The sequence below is a fragment of the Eupeodes corollae genome, chromosome 1, assembly GCF_945859685.1.
Source record: "Eupeodes corollae chromosome 1, idEupCoro1.1, whole genome shotgun sequence".
Taxonomy (NCBI): domain Eukaryota; kingdom Metazoa; phylum Arthropoda; class Insecta; order Diptera; family Syrphidae; genus Eupeodes; species Eupeodes corollae.
In genome coordinates this window covers 227,013,775-227,035,507 of record NC_079147.1, presented here as the reverse complement: position 1 = coordinate 227,035,507, position 21,733 = coordinate 227,013,775, and the positions used below count along the sequence as shown (strand labels likewise).

Genomic DNA, 21,733 nt, shown 5'->3' with positions numbered 1-21,733 from the left:
AAAAATATATTTAAATATTTTATTTGTATTAAAATAAAAAACGAAACACTTACACTCCTTGTGACGATGTATGGCTGACAGTGTTGATGGCAAAGTTTGCACCTGATGAAGCTGGAGAAGAAGCACTAGAACCAGTACTTGAACTCGAGCTGAAGGGAGAAGGTATATTAGCATTAGAGTTTTTGTTGGAACTTCCTCCTCCACTGTTGTTGGTTCCGCCGCCACCGCTCTGATCGAAACCGTTCATTTTTTCACGCAGGTACTTTTTGTGCGGATGGTGGGTAGTGGACAGAGTACTATTGCTATTGTTGCTGGAACTAGTGAATTGTTGATGCTGTTGCTGCTGATGATGTGGACTTGCCACATTCGTGAGAACAATATTCCTTTGGGGAGAAGAAGGCACATAATTGTTAGCGGCGGGAGTTATTGTAGTTCCACCCGAACCGCTGCTGTTAACCCCATTTCCGCCGCTCAATCGGGATTGGGCAAAGTTTGAATTTGTCTTATACTCAACCACAGTGGTGGTTCCACTGGGACCAACATGAACTGTTGTTGTTGCACCAATTGCTGCCAAACTTCCGCTTACTTGCTCATGGATAGAGGAGGACTGACTGGAGTTAATGTAATTACCACCATTGTTGGCGGTATGAATTGGTGACAAAATTTGATGGCCATTGCGATTTTTTACCAAAGCATGATTGTTGTTGTTATTATTGTTAGTGGTGGTGGTGGTCGTCGTAGTGCTGTAATGAATATGCGGCTGCGAGGAATATTCATTGATTGCATGTTCAATGTTGGATGTATTTTCTTCAGAGATTCCCGGCGATTCCTCTATGTATTCACTTGTCGGCGAAACTTGACCTCCAGCGTTGATAATCGTTACTGGTGTTCCACCACCATTGCTTTGAGCTTGAATGCGTTGTTCGGTTGCTTTTCGGCTGTTCTTTGAACAGGGCACAAAACCTTTTAATAGATTTTTATCATGCAACCATGACAGCGAAGTTAGTTCCTCATCGCAAACGGTGGCCGTTCCAGCTTCGTTCACAGATATAACCTGTTCGGTGGTGGTTCCCATGTCCACGGGTTCAGTCGCTAACAAAACAACTTCGTTTGTTGTGTACTGCCCGTTTCCGTTTTGTTGCAAAAACACATATTTTGATTGCGTTGGAATAGTATTTGCCATTGCATTACCATTGGAAGAAATATTATTTCCAACGTTGCTGATGTAGGTATTTTTGGTGCTACTTGTTGTAATTAAAGTCGAGGAAGGGCTGCTGTGATGCATTTGAGTGGTGGTTGTTGAATAACCATTTGTTTGATTCGTGTTTATTAAATGATGCTGCTGTTGCTGCTGTTGTTGTTGTTGCTGGTGGTGGTGGTGTTGTTGTTGTTGCTGTTGTTGTTGAGATTGCATATTTGCAGTTGTTAATTGCGAGGAACCATTTGATTGTCGGATGACGACATGGCCTCCTTCTAGGGGAATTGTTGATAGCACCATTTTTGTGGGAGATATTGATGATTTGTCACGATATTTAATGCTTGCAATGCTGTTTGTTAAGTTTTCTCGTACCTGAGGCTTGTCTGTAGACATTCTAAAATAGTAAAAAAAAAACAATATATAAAACATTTGTTTTTTAAAGATAATCAAATTTATTTAATTTATAAATATGTAAGTATGTATGCATAACGTAGATAAACTAAGAAGATTCGAAACTATGATTTTGATTGATAGTTTTGTGTGGGTTTTGATGTTGAATTAAGGTTCACAGTGTTACTATGAAAATTGAAACGCAATTAATATAACAAACTTAAAATAAGTAGATATGAAATATTTAAAAAAAAATAGCTATTTATTTATATAATAAGAAGATATTTACGCGTTTTTCTAATGTTATACGAAAATTTCCCTCTACAAATAAAAAAGTCTTGGAATCTTTTCAAAATTTACGTTTTTTAATGAATGAATAAATTAAGTTTAGGGAAAATGTACTGCAAACTGAGGGATCTATTATGTCCCCTTCTAGAACTAAATGAGGCCTCTCAATTTACATTCCTTCTCTAAGTTTATTTTGTTCTTATCACGTTTTCTCCTATTCCATAGTAGGGTTGGGACCTTACCAGTGGAGTTTCTACTAAGGAGTCAATCCCACACTAATAACATGTTTTGCAAATTTATTAACGCTGTGTAAATAATTGGAAAAAAAAGATAAAAACATTCAGGATTAGAATAACTTTTTGTGTCTTTGGTAAAGGTTATATAAGGTCGTTCATTTTGAAGTTTGCAGTTGGTAGGACTGGCATTTGACACCTGTCAAATACGGCTGTTATTTCAAGTGGCATAATATTAGTTGAATGTTTCAATTTTTTTATAATACGCCCACACTCAAGGGGATGATAATACTACCCTTATTATGTAGACACAGTGTGAGCACAAGGAAAGGATTTTGAATTGGTTTTGAATTCATGAATATTGCAATGGCTGGGAAAGACAGAGTGTGGCAAGGCATTCCACATTCGCATAGTACGACTAAAGAACGAATCTCTGTTCGGTCTCCTAGATGCAAGTACCATCTATGGATAATGGCAAGGGGGGTATATCTAGCTTTAACGATACAAGACAGCATTGGGTTTTCGAAGCATTAAATTCCACGGGTTTATTTTTCCCCATTGTACAATGCTGTTTAGGTCGGAATTTAATGAGCTTATCATATTTTGTCATTGCAGTTCCACATTTGAAGAAGAGGGATGTGAATCTGAAAAACGAATATTTAAAGCGATTGGATTAGAAGTTTCAGACAGGAGATCATTAATATTAATGACAAAGAGTGTTGGAGATAGAACAGAACCCTGGGGCACACCAGCATTTATTTTGTGGTTTTCAGAATTGAATCCATCCAATACAACTTGTATTGAACTTTCCGAAAGGCAATTCCTAATCCAATGAAGGAGGGATTCGTGAAAACCGAGAGCATGCATTTTCGATAAGAGAGCCTGACGCCAAACCCTATCAAATGCTTTTGAAATATCAAGTGTAATAATCTTACTTGCTTCAAAACCATTTAAAGATTTTTTTTTCACTGTTCGGTGCAATAAAATTCTATAGATTCAAACGTAGTCACTTTTTGTGCCATTCATATGGTCCTGGTAATCGATTGATTATCAGTCAAATTGTGAAGAAATTCGTAGAGAATTGAAGCGTAACTGATGTTGTAAGGCCTGTGCATCATTGTTAAACACGAAAGTCGAAAATATTGCTGTTGCAAGCACTTCCAATGATTTATCGATAATCATGACTTGGACGATATATTAACAAACTACAAATTATGGCTTTAAAGTTAGAAAAGTTTACTGTTCTCGTAATTTGAACGTTTCACCACTCACCGTTAATTTTCTTAATTTGATCTACGAAATGATCGAAATTGTGGCCCATCTGCAATATACGAAAAAGTGGTTGACAATTACCTCAAAAGAATAGCATAGTGAGAATCTTTCCGAGGCAGCCATTTAATGATTTAAATAATTTCAATGATATAGGGCAGGTTTAGATGACATAAGGTACTTGAAAGTACCTTATGTATGAAAGTACCTTAAGTAAAGTATGAAATTTAGTCAAAAAAAAATCTCCCTTACTATCAAGTCAATTCCACTTATGTCAAAATGACAGTTGAACACGTTTTTTCAATCAACTGAAAGCTGAACTTTATTACTCTGTGATTTATTAATGTTCTGCACAATTCTATTTGATGTTTAAGATAAAAGAGTTTCTTGTCAATTTTGGAAAGGAATAAATAATATTTTATAATAATTGACAGTCAAAATAATCGAATTGGACCTATGTAAGGCGATAGTCAAAATTGATACTTAAAAAACTGTCACAACAAATATGTGATAGTCATCGTTCTACAAATATTTCGTTTCTGAAAAGAGCTACCAGACGCGTACAAAAACACATTCTTGTGACCGAACAATCTTACGCCATTCGAAAAAAACAAGCAAAGTAAGAATGTTATTTAAACACAGCCAATTTGATACTTTTATTTAGATATTTTATAGGAATCATTTTAAAATTTCACCATTGCAACAATGAATTGTGACAATAATAATCTCAAATTGTTCAATCGAATGGAATTGAGTTGAATCATCTTACACAGACGAAATGAAAATGATAGTAAAATTTGAGTATCAAAAACATGATGGTCAATTATCACCTTAGTCGATTCCACCCCAGGTCGACATGGAATTGCAGCTTGCTTAAGGATTTTTTTGTAGAAAATTATGTTTTTGTAGTTTTGTGCATGATTTACTGAAGGTAAAGATTAGTGAAGTAAAGTTCCGAGTTTAAAGTTTATGACAGTTGATAAGCTTTATTATTGCCTTGGTCAAAATAATCGTTTAAGAGGGTCATGCCCTTTTTTTATTTTTCATAAATTGGTAGTTTAATATGTCTAGAATACGGTAGTAAAGGGAATTTGCAAAATTCGAAGTCGTTTTAAAGATACGACTTCGGGCTGTTAAAAAAGATATAACAAAAAAAGGAATCGGTGGAAAAGGGACCAGATAAACTTACTGACAAAGTTATTAATGAAATCTTTAATGAAGGTAATTTCAAAGAAATTCCGTTATGGGATGCCTTATTCTGAGCGCGTAAACTATGCCATTAAACAAGCCAGAATTGATTCAAGAGCTAAACAATCTGCTTTGAAAGAGTTTCAAGAAAAAGGGAAGGAATACTCTATGGATTAGACATCGCCGATTGAAAGGTAAGTCAGTATTTTCATAGTTAAGAGGACTTGAAACTTTAAACGAGTTTTTCAAACTTTCCTCCATCGTATCTCAAAAACAGCTTGACCGAATGACTTTAAATTTGATGGGTTAGATTCAGCAAATGTAAACGCATGGAATGAACTATAGCAAAAATTCTAAAAGGTTCGATTTTTTTATAGCAAAAAAAACGCACAATTCACGACTTTTTTTTCAAATGTCTCCCAATTCATTCATTCCAACATTTAGGTTCACAGATTAAAACGCCGTTTACTTTTTTTGTTTTAGATAAGCCAATCAACCAGAAGCGTGGAGGAAGTGCGAGCCCACTTTTTCGAGGTTGAGTTGTTCACACCGGTGTAACTCGTGTTCTTAACAATATTATTATATCCCTTTGAATGCAGAAAGTTCCGAACAGATTGAAGGTTAAGCGATATTCCATCATTTGGTTGAATGTCAGCAGCTATTTTAGGAGCACTTAACTTGCGATCAGTCTTTACCATTCTTTCAATTTTGTGATCCATATGAGCGTCTAGAATTTTTTTTCGACCTCTTCCTGGGCCAACTTCAAAGCTTTAATTTTTCAAATTATTATTTTTTAATACATATTGAGCTGTAGACCGTAGTTTACCAATAGTTGACGATATGTCAGCATAATTTTTCCGTCGTTTCTTAGTTTAAAAATCAGTTTTCTTACTTCAACATACACCGTTATATCATTTTGTTAGAGAAGAGAGCAGTTTACGAACATTTTTTGACATTCCTGGCAAAATTCTACTAACGATAAAAAAAAACATGAGGCAAAGCTCGAACATTTGGTTGCATTTCCTATTATACATTATAATTTTATCACACAAAGTCAATAAGATCAGATTTGTTGTAGGAAGTTCATAGCGTAAGGGAAACCCACTTATTAATTTTAATTACTGTACGTGCAATTTCTTTAGGTAGTGTACATGCCGTCACATGGGATGACCGATGACCCCCTTAAAGGACGTAGTTGACTGCAAATGATGTCCTTTATGTTGTCTGAACCTACCCTTTATTTTGTTTTAACTTGTAATAACAAACTCTAAACTTTATAATGAAATAATATTTGTATCAAAAATGTATTGCTTTTTGTTTTATCTAGTTTTGTCTCAGAAACTGAAAAATTACTAACCTTGCATCCATACAAATATATGTTTTGAGTTCTTATTAAAATAACAAACAAAATATTACGTATACGCCTTAGTGTCGGCCTCGGCAGTAAGTTTTGATAGAAAATCAATCATTAAATCTTAGTAAACGAAAACACGAGGCACAAAAGCCACGACTTGTATGAATGAATCAATCAGGTTTTGAAGCTGTGAAATATGAGAAATAAATTCAATCAGTAAACAGTAACTAAGCCACATTCGTTATGACAATATATCCAAGAAAATTGTGTTTAAATCATTTTAAACCAATCAAGTTTAAATTTTCATTAAAAGCTGTTTGAATGAAGATATTCAAAACAATTAAAAAAAAGTAAGTAAACTATTTCTTTTTGTTTAAAAATTAAAATAAATATAAAAAAAGCTACCTATGTGAGCCATAAGCATAAAACGTAATTATTGGGAGAGAAAATATCATTACACTCATACTAAACGAAATCAACAGACATTACAAATACCTACACAGTTTTTCTTTCTTTATTTTTAAGTTAACAAAAATGCACAATATTTCTCTTCAAGGTCGAATGGGTAACTCAGCGAGACGCAACCGACACGACCGACGCCAAGCCAAGAGAGCAATCAGGAGTACAAAATAAATATAGAATCTCTTTATTGGCATTGGAGTTTGAAATTTTGAATTAATCAGATATTTAGAGAAATCATAAGAACCTAACCAACTTTTTACGAAACGAATATGAGTAAATGAAGAATCGAACGAGGATAAAGCTATATTCATAGTGAAGAAACAAAAAGAGAGAAAGAGAGTTCATGTTTTCTGAGAATGAGAATTTTATAGACTTTCAGAAAGCAAAGAGGTATGGTGAAGATTTTATTGTTTACCTTTTGACATTTTACCAGAAGAAACTTCTCGTGTTTATCATCATACACACACACAATACAACCCTTATTAACATTTTCACGAATGTACATATAAAAGGCTCAAACAACCCTCCAGAAAGATAGTATAGGACGAACTGCGCCGAAAGAGAAATAAGATAAAAGACTGCAATAATAATAAACGATGAGCATAAATGGTTGAAAGAGGAAGACCTTGCCAAAGAAAAAATGTGTTAGCATTTATACAAAAATGTATACTTTGGTTAACGGTAACAAAAATAGGATGACCATTTTCTTTTTTAGATAAAACATACACGTTTTGCTAAAAGTATGATTTTCGAATCATCATTTGAGAAGACAAAAAAGAATTAAAAAAATTTATAAAACATCAAAAAATAAACAATTGTGTTTCTACTCGTTGAGAAAAAGATTAATAATTTAATTGAAACTTAATAAATCAGTTTTTTAATTGATCATCAAAAATTATCATCGATTCGACAACATGGCTTCAGTCCTGCTCATGGCTTCCTTCAACAATAGGGTTTACCATGGGTACAATAAATCAATGTGTTCTTAATCCATTTCTGTCAAAGCACACATTTCCTGTTTTTGCATTCCACGGGGAAAAATAAATTGATTTAAGATCAAATCTGCAGATCTGGATTTTTCGACAGATTTATCCCTCTTTGCACCAGTACTAGTACAATTTTTAAAAAAATGTTTATCTGGGAATTTCATAGTTCTACCGCACTTGGTAACACGGTGCGCCATAAAAAAAAATCAATTTTTGCAAGAAATCTGAAATGGCCCAAGGAAAACACCATAAGTCTCTACAACTGACTTCTACCATATAAAGTACTGAACGAAACGTTTCCTCTTTAAATATGCGATTTAAGCAGTATTCACATGAGCGCCATCAACGAACGACGAATGAACTACAAACTGTGAGTTTATATAAGTTTGAAGACATATTTCCTCACAAATTCTTAAAAAAACGACAGCTATATAGTTTCTATTTGATTTATGATGCATACTTTAACTTTTCAGTATCATATATTAATAAATTTAAGAAAACCACGTCACGAATAAAATTGTAGTTGATACCAACTGTTAAACTTTATTCACGTTCCACATTATCCACACTCGCAACGAATAAAATAATTCTTGTTTTCATTCATTCGCGACGAATTAAAAACTCTCATGTGAAAGAAATGTCAAAATCGACGAATATTCGTTCATTCGTTGGTCGTGCTCATGTGAATGGTGCTTTAGACAAAATCTTTATTTCGAGTTAGATTGCGTAAAGATCACAATTGTAGCGTTTTTAGAACCGTCCTTGTTGACATGAGGAACCAACAATTCTCTATAGGTCTTTTTTATCGCTGCTTAGAGCTTAGAGTCTTCTACTAAGCATCCAAGATTAGGAAGCATATTTCAGTAATGACAGGAGCATGGAAGATAAGGATGATTATGCATTGAAGACTCTGTTGGAATTGATTTTCATTGCGATACCGCAATTAATATTGACATAATTTTGAACTTTTCCTCATATTTTAAAAAGTATTAATTTTGAGATAGAGATAAAGTTCGAAATTTTATAATAAAAGGTTTTCCAATGGTAAAAGGTAATTTTAAATAATCCCCTATTTAGACAGCTGTCACTTTTGAAGATGTTATTTTTTGACATTTGAGAAATAAACATGTCCCAAAAATAGGACTGTAGACTCCGTTGATCCAAGATTATGAACTTTTCCTCATATTTTAAATAATATTGATTTTGAGATAGAGATAGAGTTTCAAATTGTATAATAAGAGGTTTTCCAATAAAAGGTTTGATTTTGAATAATTCCATATTTAGACAGCTGTCACTTTTGAAGATGTCATCTTTTGACATTTGAGAAATAAACATGTCCCAAAAAAAGAACGTTACACGCTTCAACAATGCCTTGTAGGTATAAAAATTCAGTACAAAAATGGTGAACATTTTGAAGTCACTGTTCGCAAAACGAAAACACTTTTGGGGACGTCGGTCGTAAGATAACTGATATTGTTTTTCACTGTCGTCTATACCCGACTCCTTAAATTAAAACAAAAATACAAAAGTTTTCCTTTACAGTGGTCGGCATAATTATTTTGACAGAGTTAATGTCTTGTTATTTTGATATTTAAAAGTTTTTTGTTGGCAAAACTGAAATAGTAATTGAATGTTAGGGAAAAAATGGATAATTTGATGGCACAGTTATTTTATTATAATTAGATTAATTAGTGATTAAAAACAAAAATCTCTTTTTGTTATGGCATAATTATTTTGACAGTTTTATTTTAACTTAAAAAAAAAACACAGTTTGTAAAATTTAAAACTAAACTATTGATAAATTAGTAGAAAATGTAGCTTCCTTTATCATCTATGACTTTTTAAAGTCGTCTTGGAACTGATTCTACAAGTTTCTGGAGCATTTCTTGAGGTATTTCTTCCCAAAGAGTTTTCACCTCAAAAATAGTCTCATCAATCCTGCGACTCAATGATGAATTCCTCTTTCCTATTATATAAGCCCATACATTTTTTATGTCATTTAAGTCAGGGTTTTGGGGTGGCCAGTTGAGGGTTTCCAACCCAATGTCATTTAGAAACTTGGTGATCATTTTGCTTTTGTGGCAAGGGGCATTATCTTGTTGAAAAATGAAAGAATTTAAAATGAATCCATCGCTGGAAATGCGTTCTTATTGAACACATCTAAATATTTGCTTTGGTTCATGGAGCCATCGATTGGGACTAGGAGTGCTTGCAGAAATGCATCCCCAAAACATCGCTGATCCACCTCCTGGGACATGGTCTGCAAGACTGGAGCAAACTTTGTATACATTTCTTTACGCATTCGATTCGAACAGATTTCTTTTTAGGTGATCCATGAAACTCAAAGGAACTTTTATCAGGCCATAAAACTTTGTTCCAGAAGCTAAGAGGCTTATTTACTTATTCCCTTGCGAATTGCAATCTTTTTAATTTGTTCTTAGGAGTTATAAATGGTATCTTTCTTACGGTATACGTCCCAAAATTATATTCTTTGAGACGTCTGCGAATTGTTCTTTCACTAACGGAACTTTTTTGGAGGGATTTCATTCTTCAGCTCCAAGCTTTTAGGGGTTACTGCAGGATTTTTGGTGAATTCTTTCAAAATGTGCCTGTCTTCTTTTAGAGTAGTTTTTCGTTTTTTACCCTTCCGTTCTAGATTTTGTACAGAATTCGTTCTTTTATGTTGGTTTATTTGGTAGTGTATGGTTTGTCTTAATAAATTCAGTTCTCTGCATATTTGTTTAGTAGCCACGCTAGATTTAAATCCTGCGACAATAGATGCTCTAACCTCAATACTTAGTTCTGTTCCGTTTTAACCATTTTTGCACAAATCGGAGCCTTAATGAATTAAACTTTTTGATAGATAGTTTAAATTTGTAAAAAAAAATATTTTAACTTACCAAGCATACAGAAGAACCTCCGTTAAAATAGTTTTGTCACTCAGAAAATAGCACTTTAAATACAAAAAGAGCAGCCTTGCAGCAGAACGCCATCCAAATGACTGAGTTTGACCATCACGTGATCTATTTTAAGTATTATAACATACTAATTAACTTGTTATTGATTTGCTCTCTTTAAACTTTAACCGTTATAAATTATTATCACAAGAGCGAGAGATGTACATCTGTCAAAATAGTTATGCCGACCACTGTAAAATGAGGATTTTTGAATAACAATTATTTACCGAACTTCGACTTCTGATACTTCTAACAATATTTTCGTGTTCAAACTTAATTGTCTTAAAGACTAAATCAATGAATATTTTTAAAAAATCTGCAGTCGATAAAGGGTTTTTTTTCTTTCAACTTAAATGTCACCTGCATTCTTTTACTTTACATTCCGTTACATAGGGCCAATGCCAACAACAATTATTGAAAATGGTAACATTAAGTATTTTTATGGGGTAGGTTGTGACTTTTGAAATTTATGAAGTACGAGTATTTTTGAGAAAACTTGAATATAGGTTGTGTATTTGTATCCATAGTAATGGTTACCTTAGTAATGTTGCATGTCTCAAACTTAAAAGAAAATAATAAATATAGAAACAAAAGGGAATGAGATTGTTTTAGTTCAACACAAAGATATACATATTTAGGTACTTTAATTTCTAAGTTAGCCTACATAACGGTACTTTACTTACATATATCTATAGACTGTTTGATTAGAAATAAATAAGTAGGTATGAACAAACTTACATAAATGTCATTCATTTCAAAATTGAATTATTTTAAATTCTGCCAATATCATTATCATATTTTTTCAAACTGTCATTTGTTTATTTAACGATTGTTTTTTTTTATTTAATCAAATACATAATTTTATAAAATTATTTTAGTAAGGTATTAGGGCAACACAACCGTAAACGATGCTGGTCTTTAGAACATACTTGATAATGATTGTTCGAAGTGTGATAATAAAGACAAATTATTTAACTAAAATCAAATTAAGAACAAAATTCAATTTGAATTCACTATTAACGTTTTTAATAAAAGAAAACCGAAAGGTTGAACGAAACTCCACAAGACTTATTCGTTGTGAGAATCCAAAAAATACTGCGAAATCATATTTTTTGATTACTAAAGATTGTTGTATGTATAAACAGATGTTCTCTTTTGTATTTCTTATGCCGAAACGAAAATAAAGAAAAGCTCTTTTACTGTTGTGCTCTTGAATTAAAATCAAAGCTGCCTGTCGATATATTCTAAGAGAAAAGAGACTTTTACAACTTTTAGATGCGTTGAGTTTGAGTATTGTTTTGTTACTCGCATTTTTGTTTTATCAATTTTTGCTCCAAAATGAAAGCTGTTTTAGTTAAGTTGTTTGTTTAGCTATTTTAACAGATTTCTTTGGTTTTTGTTGACGATAGATAGAAGTAGCTATATCTTTGAATTAATAAAATCAATTTACATAATGTATTCGATTTGTTCTTTAAATTTATTTATGCCCACAAAAAAAGCAAAGAAAGTTGTCAATTTTTTATTTAAAAACAAACTTTTGCATAATCAACGTAATTCTTAAAGAAAAAACAAAAGCAATTAACCAGGGCACCCTGAAAACCAAAAGAAGGGAATGTAAGAAGAAACAGGCAAACGAATTAAGCAAAAATTAATAAAACATTTTAGAATGATATTTAAATTATTTAAAATGTTTAGATTGTAAAAATTAATAAAACTATTTTCTTATCTTCTCCGTTATACCAATTTTGATCGATGATTAAACAATTTTTTACTGAAAAAAATGATAAGAGGTTAGAGGAGCACATAAAGTGGCACAAAATAGTGTCATCATCTTTCGTTTATATTTGTTTGAAAGTTGGCACCACCAATAATAAACATATGTACAGTGTATCAATTTCATATTCGTACCTCTTCAATAAAAAGTTTTAATGTTTTCTTCATCCAAAATGACCGACAGATACGAAAGTAATAAAGAAGTGCAAATTAAGTAAGTTCATGGTTCATATATTTTATAGAATTTCTATTGTTGGTGCAATTAATTTAGCTTAAAGAAAATAAAAGTTACCCTGTTTTAACCAGTCAAAAAATGTGGCTTGGATATTTTGCAGCATAACCTTTGGAAGTAATTTGCAGCTTTTAATCGTCTTGGCATTGACCTTGCCATTTTTTCAGTTGTTTCAGAGGTTATTTGTGTCCATTCATAGAGAATTTTCTCATTAAAGTAGTTTTTGTTCTTAATGGTGCATTTGCGGATCATGCGGCCCAGTTCGTCCCATAAATTCTCTATCGGATCAATGTCTGGGTATTTTGTGGGTGTTTCCAAAACCTTATTGCAATTAAAGAGAAGCCACATTCGGGTTGCATTCGCCTTATGATTTGGGTCGTTATCCTGATAAAAAGTAAAGTTGTTTTCTAGACCCATTTGTGCAGCACTATCTTTTAAATTCGTCTTCAGGATATCGATGTAGATCTTGTGATCCATAATTCCTCCAATTATGTGCTGTTCCCCAACTCCAGCTGCTTAAAAACAATCCCACATCATTACCGACCCACCACCATGTTTAACGGTTCCTCGAGTGTTTTGCGGAAGGTATTCAGTATTCGGCTTACGACATACCAATTATCTGCCATACGAGCCATGAATATTGAACTTTAACTCATCTGTGAAAATAACCGTTTTTCAAAAGCCTTTTGGTTGGTATTCTTTAGCCAATACAAGCCGTTTAAGTCTATTGACATGACTAATGAATGGTTTTTTGCGAGATACTCTTCCGTTAAAACCATGTTTTCGTATAGAAATCCGCAACGCTTCAGTGAAAAATTGTTTTTCCAGGAATTGACGAACATTCTCTGCCAAATTTGGTGGACTTATCTTTGGATTTTAATTTTTTCATGCACAGTTATCCTCTTGTTCAAAATACTTCTTGTCGTATTGCGAGGCAAGTTTTCAATCCTTTTTTCCTTGACAAACCGGTTAACAATAGTTTAAACCGCTGATTTCACTCGTTTAACTAAAGATGAAATCTGTTTATAAGATTTACCCTCTTGGTGGTAATTTACGATGAGATCACGAAGTTCTTCAAAGGTTTCACTTGTTTTTCTTGCCATTGCAGTTAAATTATGAGATAAATTGTCTTAAATGCTTTTAAAAATTCTAAATAAGTTTAGAGTAATTTAAATAGTAATGCATATGAATTGACAAACCACATTTGCTTGAAAATGCAAGGGGAATTGAAGCTCCTTGGCAACTTAGAACTGTACGTATGAATACGAAATTGATCTAATTTTACAGTACATTTTATTATTTTAGCATTTACTCAGTAAATGATTTATAATAATCTAAGAAAATTTTATAAAATATATCAACCATGAATAAATACTTAAAATACATGTGGTATTAATGGACTTTTATTTCATTGTAAAGAAGAACTTAACTTTACTGGTAACAATGGCAAACGATAACAAAAACCATCTTGGATCATCATAACAAATGTCAGTTTGATATTTCTGTCATATTTCAAATGTCAATAACTCAAAATAAATGGACGTTTATTTCATTTTAAAAAAGAACTTAACTGTGCTGGTAACAATGGCAAACGATATCAAAAACAATCTTGGATCATCATAACAAATGTCAGTTTGATATTTCTGTCATATTTCACATGGCAAAAACTCAAAATCAATGGACTTTTAGTTCACTGTAAAGAGGAACTTAACTTTGCTAGTAACAATGGCAAACGATGTCAAAAACCATCTTGGATCATCATAACAAATGTCAGTTTGATATTTCTGTCATATTTCAAATGTCGAAAACTCAAAATCAATGGACGTTTATTTCATTGTAAAGAAGAACTTAACTATGCTAGTAACAATGGCAAACGATATCAAAAACCATCTTGGATCATCAAAACAAATGTCAGTTTGATATTTCTGTCATATTACAAATGTCGAAAACTCAAAATCAATGGACGTTTATTTCATTGTAAAGAAGAACTTAACTATGCTGGTAACTTTGGCAAATAATATCAAAAACAATTTTAGACCATCATAACAAATGTCAGTTTGATATTTCTGTCATATTTCAAATGTCAAAAACTAACTCCGAATCTATTCGCAACTCATTCGTTGAATTCTGTAATCAGCAAGATTATTTGACGTTTGATCGTTTGTTCAACGATCCGTTCGCGTACCATCCTAACACCAAATCCTGTCCGCGTACTCAAAAATGTCGTAGTTTTTCGAAAAAAAAGAGAGCGCTCACGGGACAGTTAAATATTTCACCAACCTACGAATTTTAGACCAAGAAATTTCTTTCGGCTGATTTGTGAAAAGTGTCAAATTTGAAAGAAATTCAAATAAATTAAATAAATTGATGCTGTCACTTATAAAATTAACAAGATTGCATTTTTTTTTTTTGTAAAAAATGTGTCGTTTTCCCGTTCGCTTACTATTTAGTAGTTTTTTCTTTTTGTGAGAGAATTTTAGCCCACTCTTTAAAATATCTCTTTTTACGAATTTTAGTGCCAAAAGTACGCGAACGGACCTAATATCTATGTATTTTGTAAAAAGCACTTATTAATTTTTATTTCACGAAATTATGTTTTGTTTTGTTAAACATTCCCATTATTTCATCGATTACATACAAAATGAATAATTATAAGGCTTTTCATTATGTAATTAAAGAATATTTCATTTCCAGATACATAATTAAAAATATGAATATGGAAACACTGTTTTTATTGAAATACTAGATAAAAGTGATACCAAACTTTATAAGACAAAGTGTCAAATTTAACACGGCAAACTGTAACTTATTGGCTGCGTTCAATCTCAGACAGATAAGGTATCCGGATACCTTTTTGTTAGTGTTTTACGTGTAAAATAACAGCTGAGATGTTAAAAAAGTAATCGAAAGGAATCTAAGAGTTTCTGGGGTATGTAGGTGTCTGACAGAACTGCTGGTTCAACACATAGTTGAATTTCAAGAAACTTGGAAATTGATTTCAGCTTACTTGTTAGTAAACAAAAAGATACAATATGTTAGTTGAAGTTGTATTTGAGAAAGTTCTGTACATAATAGACGATGAAGAAGCTATTTGGTTCCGAATTTTAGAAGGAACTTATGTTCAATTTTTTAAACTTCAAAATTGACTTATTTATTAAATTGTTGCGCACATATCAATTCATCATCGTCCGACGAATCAGTTGAATTATACATTAAATGATTTATCTTACAACAATTTTGACTTCGAAGCTTAAATGTTTCTCTTTTTGTGAACAGCTGAAAGTTATTTTTATTTTTAGACAGCTCTCTCAATACAGCTATCCACCTCGTTTAACAAGGTATCTAAAAATCCTTTTATCCAAGATACCCTATCCAAGACGAGATTGAACGCAGCCATTGAAATACTAGATGAAAGTGATACCAAACTTTACAAGAAAAATATCAAATAAAACACGGCTAATGTCAGGAAACTTTTCCAAACATTAAACTATAACTGCAAAATGTTGACGCTTTTATCGTTCTATTTTTAGTAATGACATAGTTTTTACTTGTCAAAAATGTCATAATATGCCAATTTCAAAAGTGACAGCTGCCCAAATATCAGGCTATTTAAAATAGAACCACTGCATATACCTACTGTACATATTATGTTTCGAAAGCAAGAAGTTTTCAAGAGTCAGGTGAATTAAATAATTGATTCTTTCACCTTTCCCAATTGTTTGCCTGCCCGGAGTAAGATTCCCGAAGAAAACAAATCCTGTCCTTTATTTGGATCGAAAAAATGTCAATAATGCGATGAATCCGCATACAAAAAAGACACAAGTCATTGCTGACAAAGTTTAATTATTGCGATGTACCTAGAGCCTACGTATGTATGTATTTACATATGTATATAAAATTCAAAAGTAATTTGTTTATAACCTCACTTATACAAGCATTCATATACGATGGTGGACGTAAACAAATTGGATAGAACTTTTTTTTGCGAATAAAAGACCTCGTTTCATTTCAAAAAATGGCATAAGTTATGAAAACAAAATCAAAACAAATCGTAAGCAATAACAAAAAGAAAGTTGAACTCATCTAAAATGAGCAAAGAGAAACCATCAACAAGAAGATAGAAGAAGGTGTAAAAGTAAATTAACTCCCCCTTTTTCCTACCTTCCAAAAAGCAAAAGACAATTCACAATAATACACACAACAGCCGGTTCGAATTCGCAAACAAAAATATAGATACCATAAACTTTAAAAATAAAAAAAGGAGAAGATTTATACGAAGCGAGAAATAAAAGTATACAAAAGTAGGAAAAACAAAAAGAAAAGAAGAAGCAAAAAAAATAAAAAGGTTTGAAAAGCCCGCAAAAATAATTATTGTAGATTTTAGTTTGGAAAGAGAGAGTTCAAGAGTGCGAATGAGAAAAAAAATAGACCAACTGAAAAGACTATGCAAATAACATCACACCACTATATTGAGGCATTTTATAGTACACTACTACTGCATTTAAAAACAACACAACTACATTCAGAAGTCAGTATAGGTACATTAATAAACAACACATTTAAAAGAAGAAAATACCTATACATATTCGTTTGTTAAAAATTCTCTGCGCACTGCGTCTGACAAGTAAGCAGCATTCTCTTCTCTTATCTTTGTTGTTTTCATGTTTACACGTCACAATTTTTTCAATTTTTGTTTACTAGAAATATCAGTTGTAGCCAGTCAGCCATATTTATACATAATATACGTATGTATGTAGCTGAATATATACTTATATAGTAGATCATTAGCCTCAAGTAAAGAGCAGTTAATTTTCCGTTAACTATAATAATGTATAAAAATGTATCGTATTCGTATCGTGCAGATAAACAAGGTTTCTGTTTTTTTGAGAGAATTAAATGAATAAACAAAAACAATGCCACAAATAGAAACGAGACAACACAAAAGAGCGAGCTTTTTTAAGTTGTTTATTCGTTTTCAATAAAATATTTTTTTTTAATTTTTGTTTTTGTTTGGGAAATTCCAGAATAATTCAGTTTTGTTTAGATGATAGAATTTTATTAGATATGCGAGACAAAACAAAAATAGCTTTAGATAGAATTACTTAAAATCCATTTAAAAATTAATTAATTTTGATGAGTCATCAATTTTTAAAGATGTATCTTTGAAGATATCCAAGGACTAGTACCCAAATGACTGTAAAAACTCCCAACCCCAATTGTGTGATAGTTTTGGAAGGAATTGAAGCCCCAATTTTAGGTGCAATTTAGGTAGGTAGTTAGGTACTATGGCAAACTTTACTCTCTTACTAAATTTTTCAATTCCTCGCAAGAGACACGTAAATAAAAAACTTATGGTTGGTACCAACTGAAATGGATTCCTATCTAGAAGTTTAACAATACTACGCAGTACGCACAACACCTTGCCACAGGCACTAAGACTAGGGTGACCAGATTTATGCTCACGAAAAAAGAAAACTTTAAAAATCTCCAATGAAAAATAAAGTTATACCTATAAATATATATGTATGTATGTATGTGTAGGTAAATATTTTAGTTTTTATTTAAATAACATATTTTTATAAATTTAAGCACTTAAAGTAAAAATTAAATTAAATTAAAACAAATTTGTAAAACAAAATAAATGTTCAATATTTAATAACGGATATAGGCGTGTTATCTGTCAGAATTTCAGGGGCCTGATTTTGAGGTTCGCAGCGAATCGTTATCCCAGCGAATTTGCCATTTTTAATTATTGCCTTCGCTTTCGCCTTCTTCGTTTGAATTCGACCAATTGACGAATGCGAAGGCAAATTTGAAATGTCATAATGTTTGGTGGCGAGTTGAAATCCGACAGCTTTTTTTTTGGCGGATTCACAGGCGAAAGAGTGTTTATTATTATTTACTGATGGATTTCGTGGATTCTTTGTTGATTGTATTTATATAAAAATGTGAGCTAGCTTTAGTTTAATTTTCTTATAATTTATCCATAATCCACAGTAAAATATAAAATTTTAAATTCATTCAAGGAACGATAAAAACAAGCAAACAAATCGACATCAATTTTTGTCTCTCGTCGAGTTTATGAAGAAAAATAAGGACATCATTGCAACAAATTCCTCCCTTTCAGAATAAATTATATACACCATAATTGATTCAATTTTTTAAATTTGATATTGTTTATTGAATAAATCACCGCAAATTTTACAAATTCAATTAAAACAAAACAAAATTTGTAGAAAGCTGTCAAACCAAGAGTGTGAAATCAATGGAATTTATGAAGAACTATTTTCGCTTCGCCGATTCAAATTTGAAAGGTCGAATTGAAAACGATCCGCTGCGAACCTCATAATCAGACCCCAGCTTATCCGTCAGGATTTTTTTTTATAACTATACCATAAAATGCAATCGGTAAAAAAAATTCCTGAATGCGTTCAAATTAAAATACTTGAAATCGCAGTGAACACATTCATTTGCTTCATTTTGTTAGCACTTTTTAAAAATAACAACGACCTATCACGCTGACGATTCAACTTTACCTCCTGAACACAAATAGGTAAAACCTGAAGCTTAAAAAAACGCTTAAAGCATAAGCTGTCATTAAAAACGCGCATTTTGAAGCAAAGGACAAGAGTTGAAGTTTGAAGCTGTCAAAAAAAGAAAACAATTCACTTGTCAATTTTGTGCGGGAATTTTGTGTGTCGTACTGTATTTGTTAAATAAATTCATTATTTTCATTGATTGTTTTACAAAACTTTTAAAGACGATGACAAAGAAAGGAATAGTTTTTGTTGCATTAAAAATGCAAATGTGCTTATTTAGTGTAGCTTATGAAACAAAGTTCTTTTTAAAACTTAAGGCACCAGTTACAGCTATCATTGGTTTTATCATTGAAAACAAATATTGGAATTTTTTTGACAGGTCGTTTGTAGCTATCATTAAAAATTTCTGTCATTGAAAAAAAAATTCCTGATTGAAATCCACCGACAAACTATTACCGACAGAAATCACTGGAATTGTGTGAAATTGGAACACAAATCAAGGGAAAGATTCGTTTCACTTTTAAACATAAAATTATCAGCTGTTCAGAAAATGAATTTCCGTCCGGAAAATAGAAAAATACATTTTTAAAGAAAAATAAATGTTCAATTAAACTTGTTCTTCTCAAAACAAATTCTTTGTGTGATTTCCGATCGATCAGTATATAATTTTCATTTCTAATCAAAGGGAAACACCGTCAAATATCAATTTAAAAAAATTTCCGGATCGATTTCAATGATTGCTATAACCGACCCCTAAATGAGCAGCATGAAGTCAAAAGTAAAAGCTTACCCAACCTGCACTTCAGTTTCCGTTTCAAGTTCGGCTTCAACTTTGAATTTTTCAACTTTGACAGTACCACAAGCTTCAACTCCAACTTCACCATTGTGTTCAGCAAAGTTATACCGTTTTGGTCAATACTAAGAATCGGCGTAAGAAAAAATAAATCCAACGGAAATTTAAAAACTATGTTAAAGCGTTCTTTTGCAATAAAAATGGAGTTTTAAAGAGAAAAAACATATTTGTTTGGCTTTTTTTTCTAAAAAATCAGGATTTAGAAGGATCGTTTAAGCGTGACAGCCACAATACAATACCAAAAAAAAATAGAATTACTATAATAAAGGCAAGGATTTGCCCTTATATTTTAAAAATGATTTCGAGCAAATGGGCTCCGCGGTAGGCTTGAATTGATTCCATTCCAGGATCCAATTTTTTAACACTTTGTAGCAATTGGTACCGTATGTCAGAAATAGATCGTTAAATATTCTCTTTCTGCGTAGACAAGACTTCAAATAACCCCAAAAAAATAGTCCAGCGGTGTTAAATAATACTATATAAGAGGTCACGCCACAGTCCTACAACTAAAATAATGCGCTCAAAAAAAAGTTTTCTTCAACAAATTGATTGTTTCGTTGTCGTGCGAGACGAACAATTATGTTGGTAATACATTTGCATGGTTTGAAAACGATGTTCAGGTTGTATTTACATAATTGTATTCATTATATAAATGTAAATTAAGCTGATCATAAATCCAGTGACAGCTGTCAAAATGCCCAACTCTGAAAAAAGTATTGCCAGATTAAAAATGTCACCCCTAAAAAAAAACCGTTATATTTACACAACCAATACCAAGACATGTCAAAGAAAAAAATGCTGTTATATTTTTAAACTTGTTATTTTATGCTGTCATTAATCAAATTGGATGTATAATATAATAATAATATTAAACAATTGTGACATTATCCAACCGATATCATTCCAAAAAAATTTTGTCGCTTAATTCAAATGAATTGAACCGTGTTTTGTATATTTTTTTTCTTGGCATATTTTGCAGATCACCAAATAACTCAAACTCTTCTAAGAAATCCATATTTCTTCAATTGCGTATCAATTGACATTTTTATTTGATATGTAATTTACTTTTTCAGGTTTTCAATTCACAAACAAAAATCAAATATGACATTTGGCTGTGATAATAACAACTGAAAGGTAAATCATATCAAATAAATTGTACGTAAACTTGATGGTGTAATTTTTCTTTTTTAGCAATTTTCGCTACAAAATTCTTTGTCTAACTGCGATAAGTTTTTCTGCCGTTCGCGTTTTATATTTTCCTTGGTGTTCATCTAAAATATTTTTGAACGTCGTTAGTTGTTTTTTTTTTTGATTTTCTAATAAATAGTTTTGTTTTACTTACTTTTTTCGACATCCAATTCGAGTTAAATGACAACACAAAATAACGAGTTTGAAATTATAACAGTATTTTTTAGCTTTGACCTGTCACTTAAAGTATAATTGTAGTAGAATACAACCTTAAACTGGGGTTTTACTAAACACATCAGGAAAATTGACTATGAATAAGAGATGTTTTATTTAATCAACAGGCTCTAAACTATAGATCAAGAAATCACGACTTTAGTAATTCTCTATGAACACGCGTCATTTTATTTAAATAAATACATAATGTAGTTTTAAAAACGTGTATTAATTTTAACAATTTTTTAATAACTACCTACTGGAATTTACAATAAGAATATTTCTTAAGCGAAATCATTATTTCAGAGTAAAGAGGACGGTATTCCATTCAAAACGAAATACAATATTAGCCAAATGGCCACTACGGCTGCTAGACATGACGAATCAAAAGTGCTCTAGTTTTGGAAACAGTGACTGCAAAATGTTCATCCTTTTTGTAATGAATTTTAATAAGTTCAATACGCTGTTCCAATTATCTTAAGTCCAAAATTTCTACTTTTCACATATAACAACTTATCAAATAGATGAGTTGTTTAATGTTCGTGTCTACTCTCAGTTTTAACTTTACGATGTAAACGTAGCGTAGGAGTAAACATATTTCTTTAAAAAA

The 21,733-nt window shown here is 31.7% G+C and overlaps 1 protein-coding gene across 7 annotated transcripts in view; it reads right to left on the bottom strand.

Annotated features, from left to right (window-relative positions):
• Positions 1-21,733, bottom strand: part of LOC129943153 (myosin-G heavy chain) — a 147,854-nt gene that overhangs the window by 8,975 nt on the left and 117,146 nt on the right. For 6 of the 7 annotated variants that reach the window (XM_056052412.1, XM_056052416.1, XM_056052411.1 and 3 more), the window contains one exon: positions 54-1,592. In XM_056052412.1, coding sequence (XP_055908387.1) covers positions 54-1,591 — 1,538 coding nt within the window. In that variant the 5' untranslated portion in view covers position 1,592. Of the gene's footprint in view, positions 1-53; positions 1,593-11,063; positions 11,385-21,733 lie in introns of those variants that run through there. The other variant, XM_056052410.1, reaches the window with a different exon arrangement.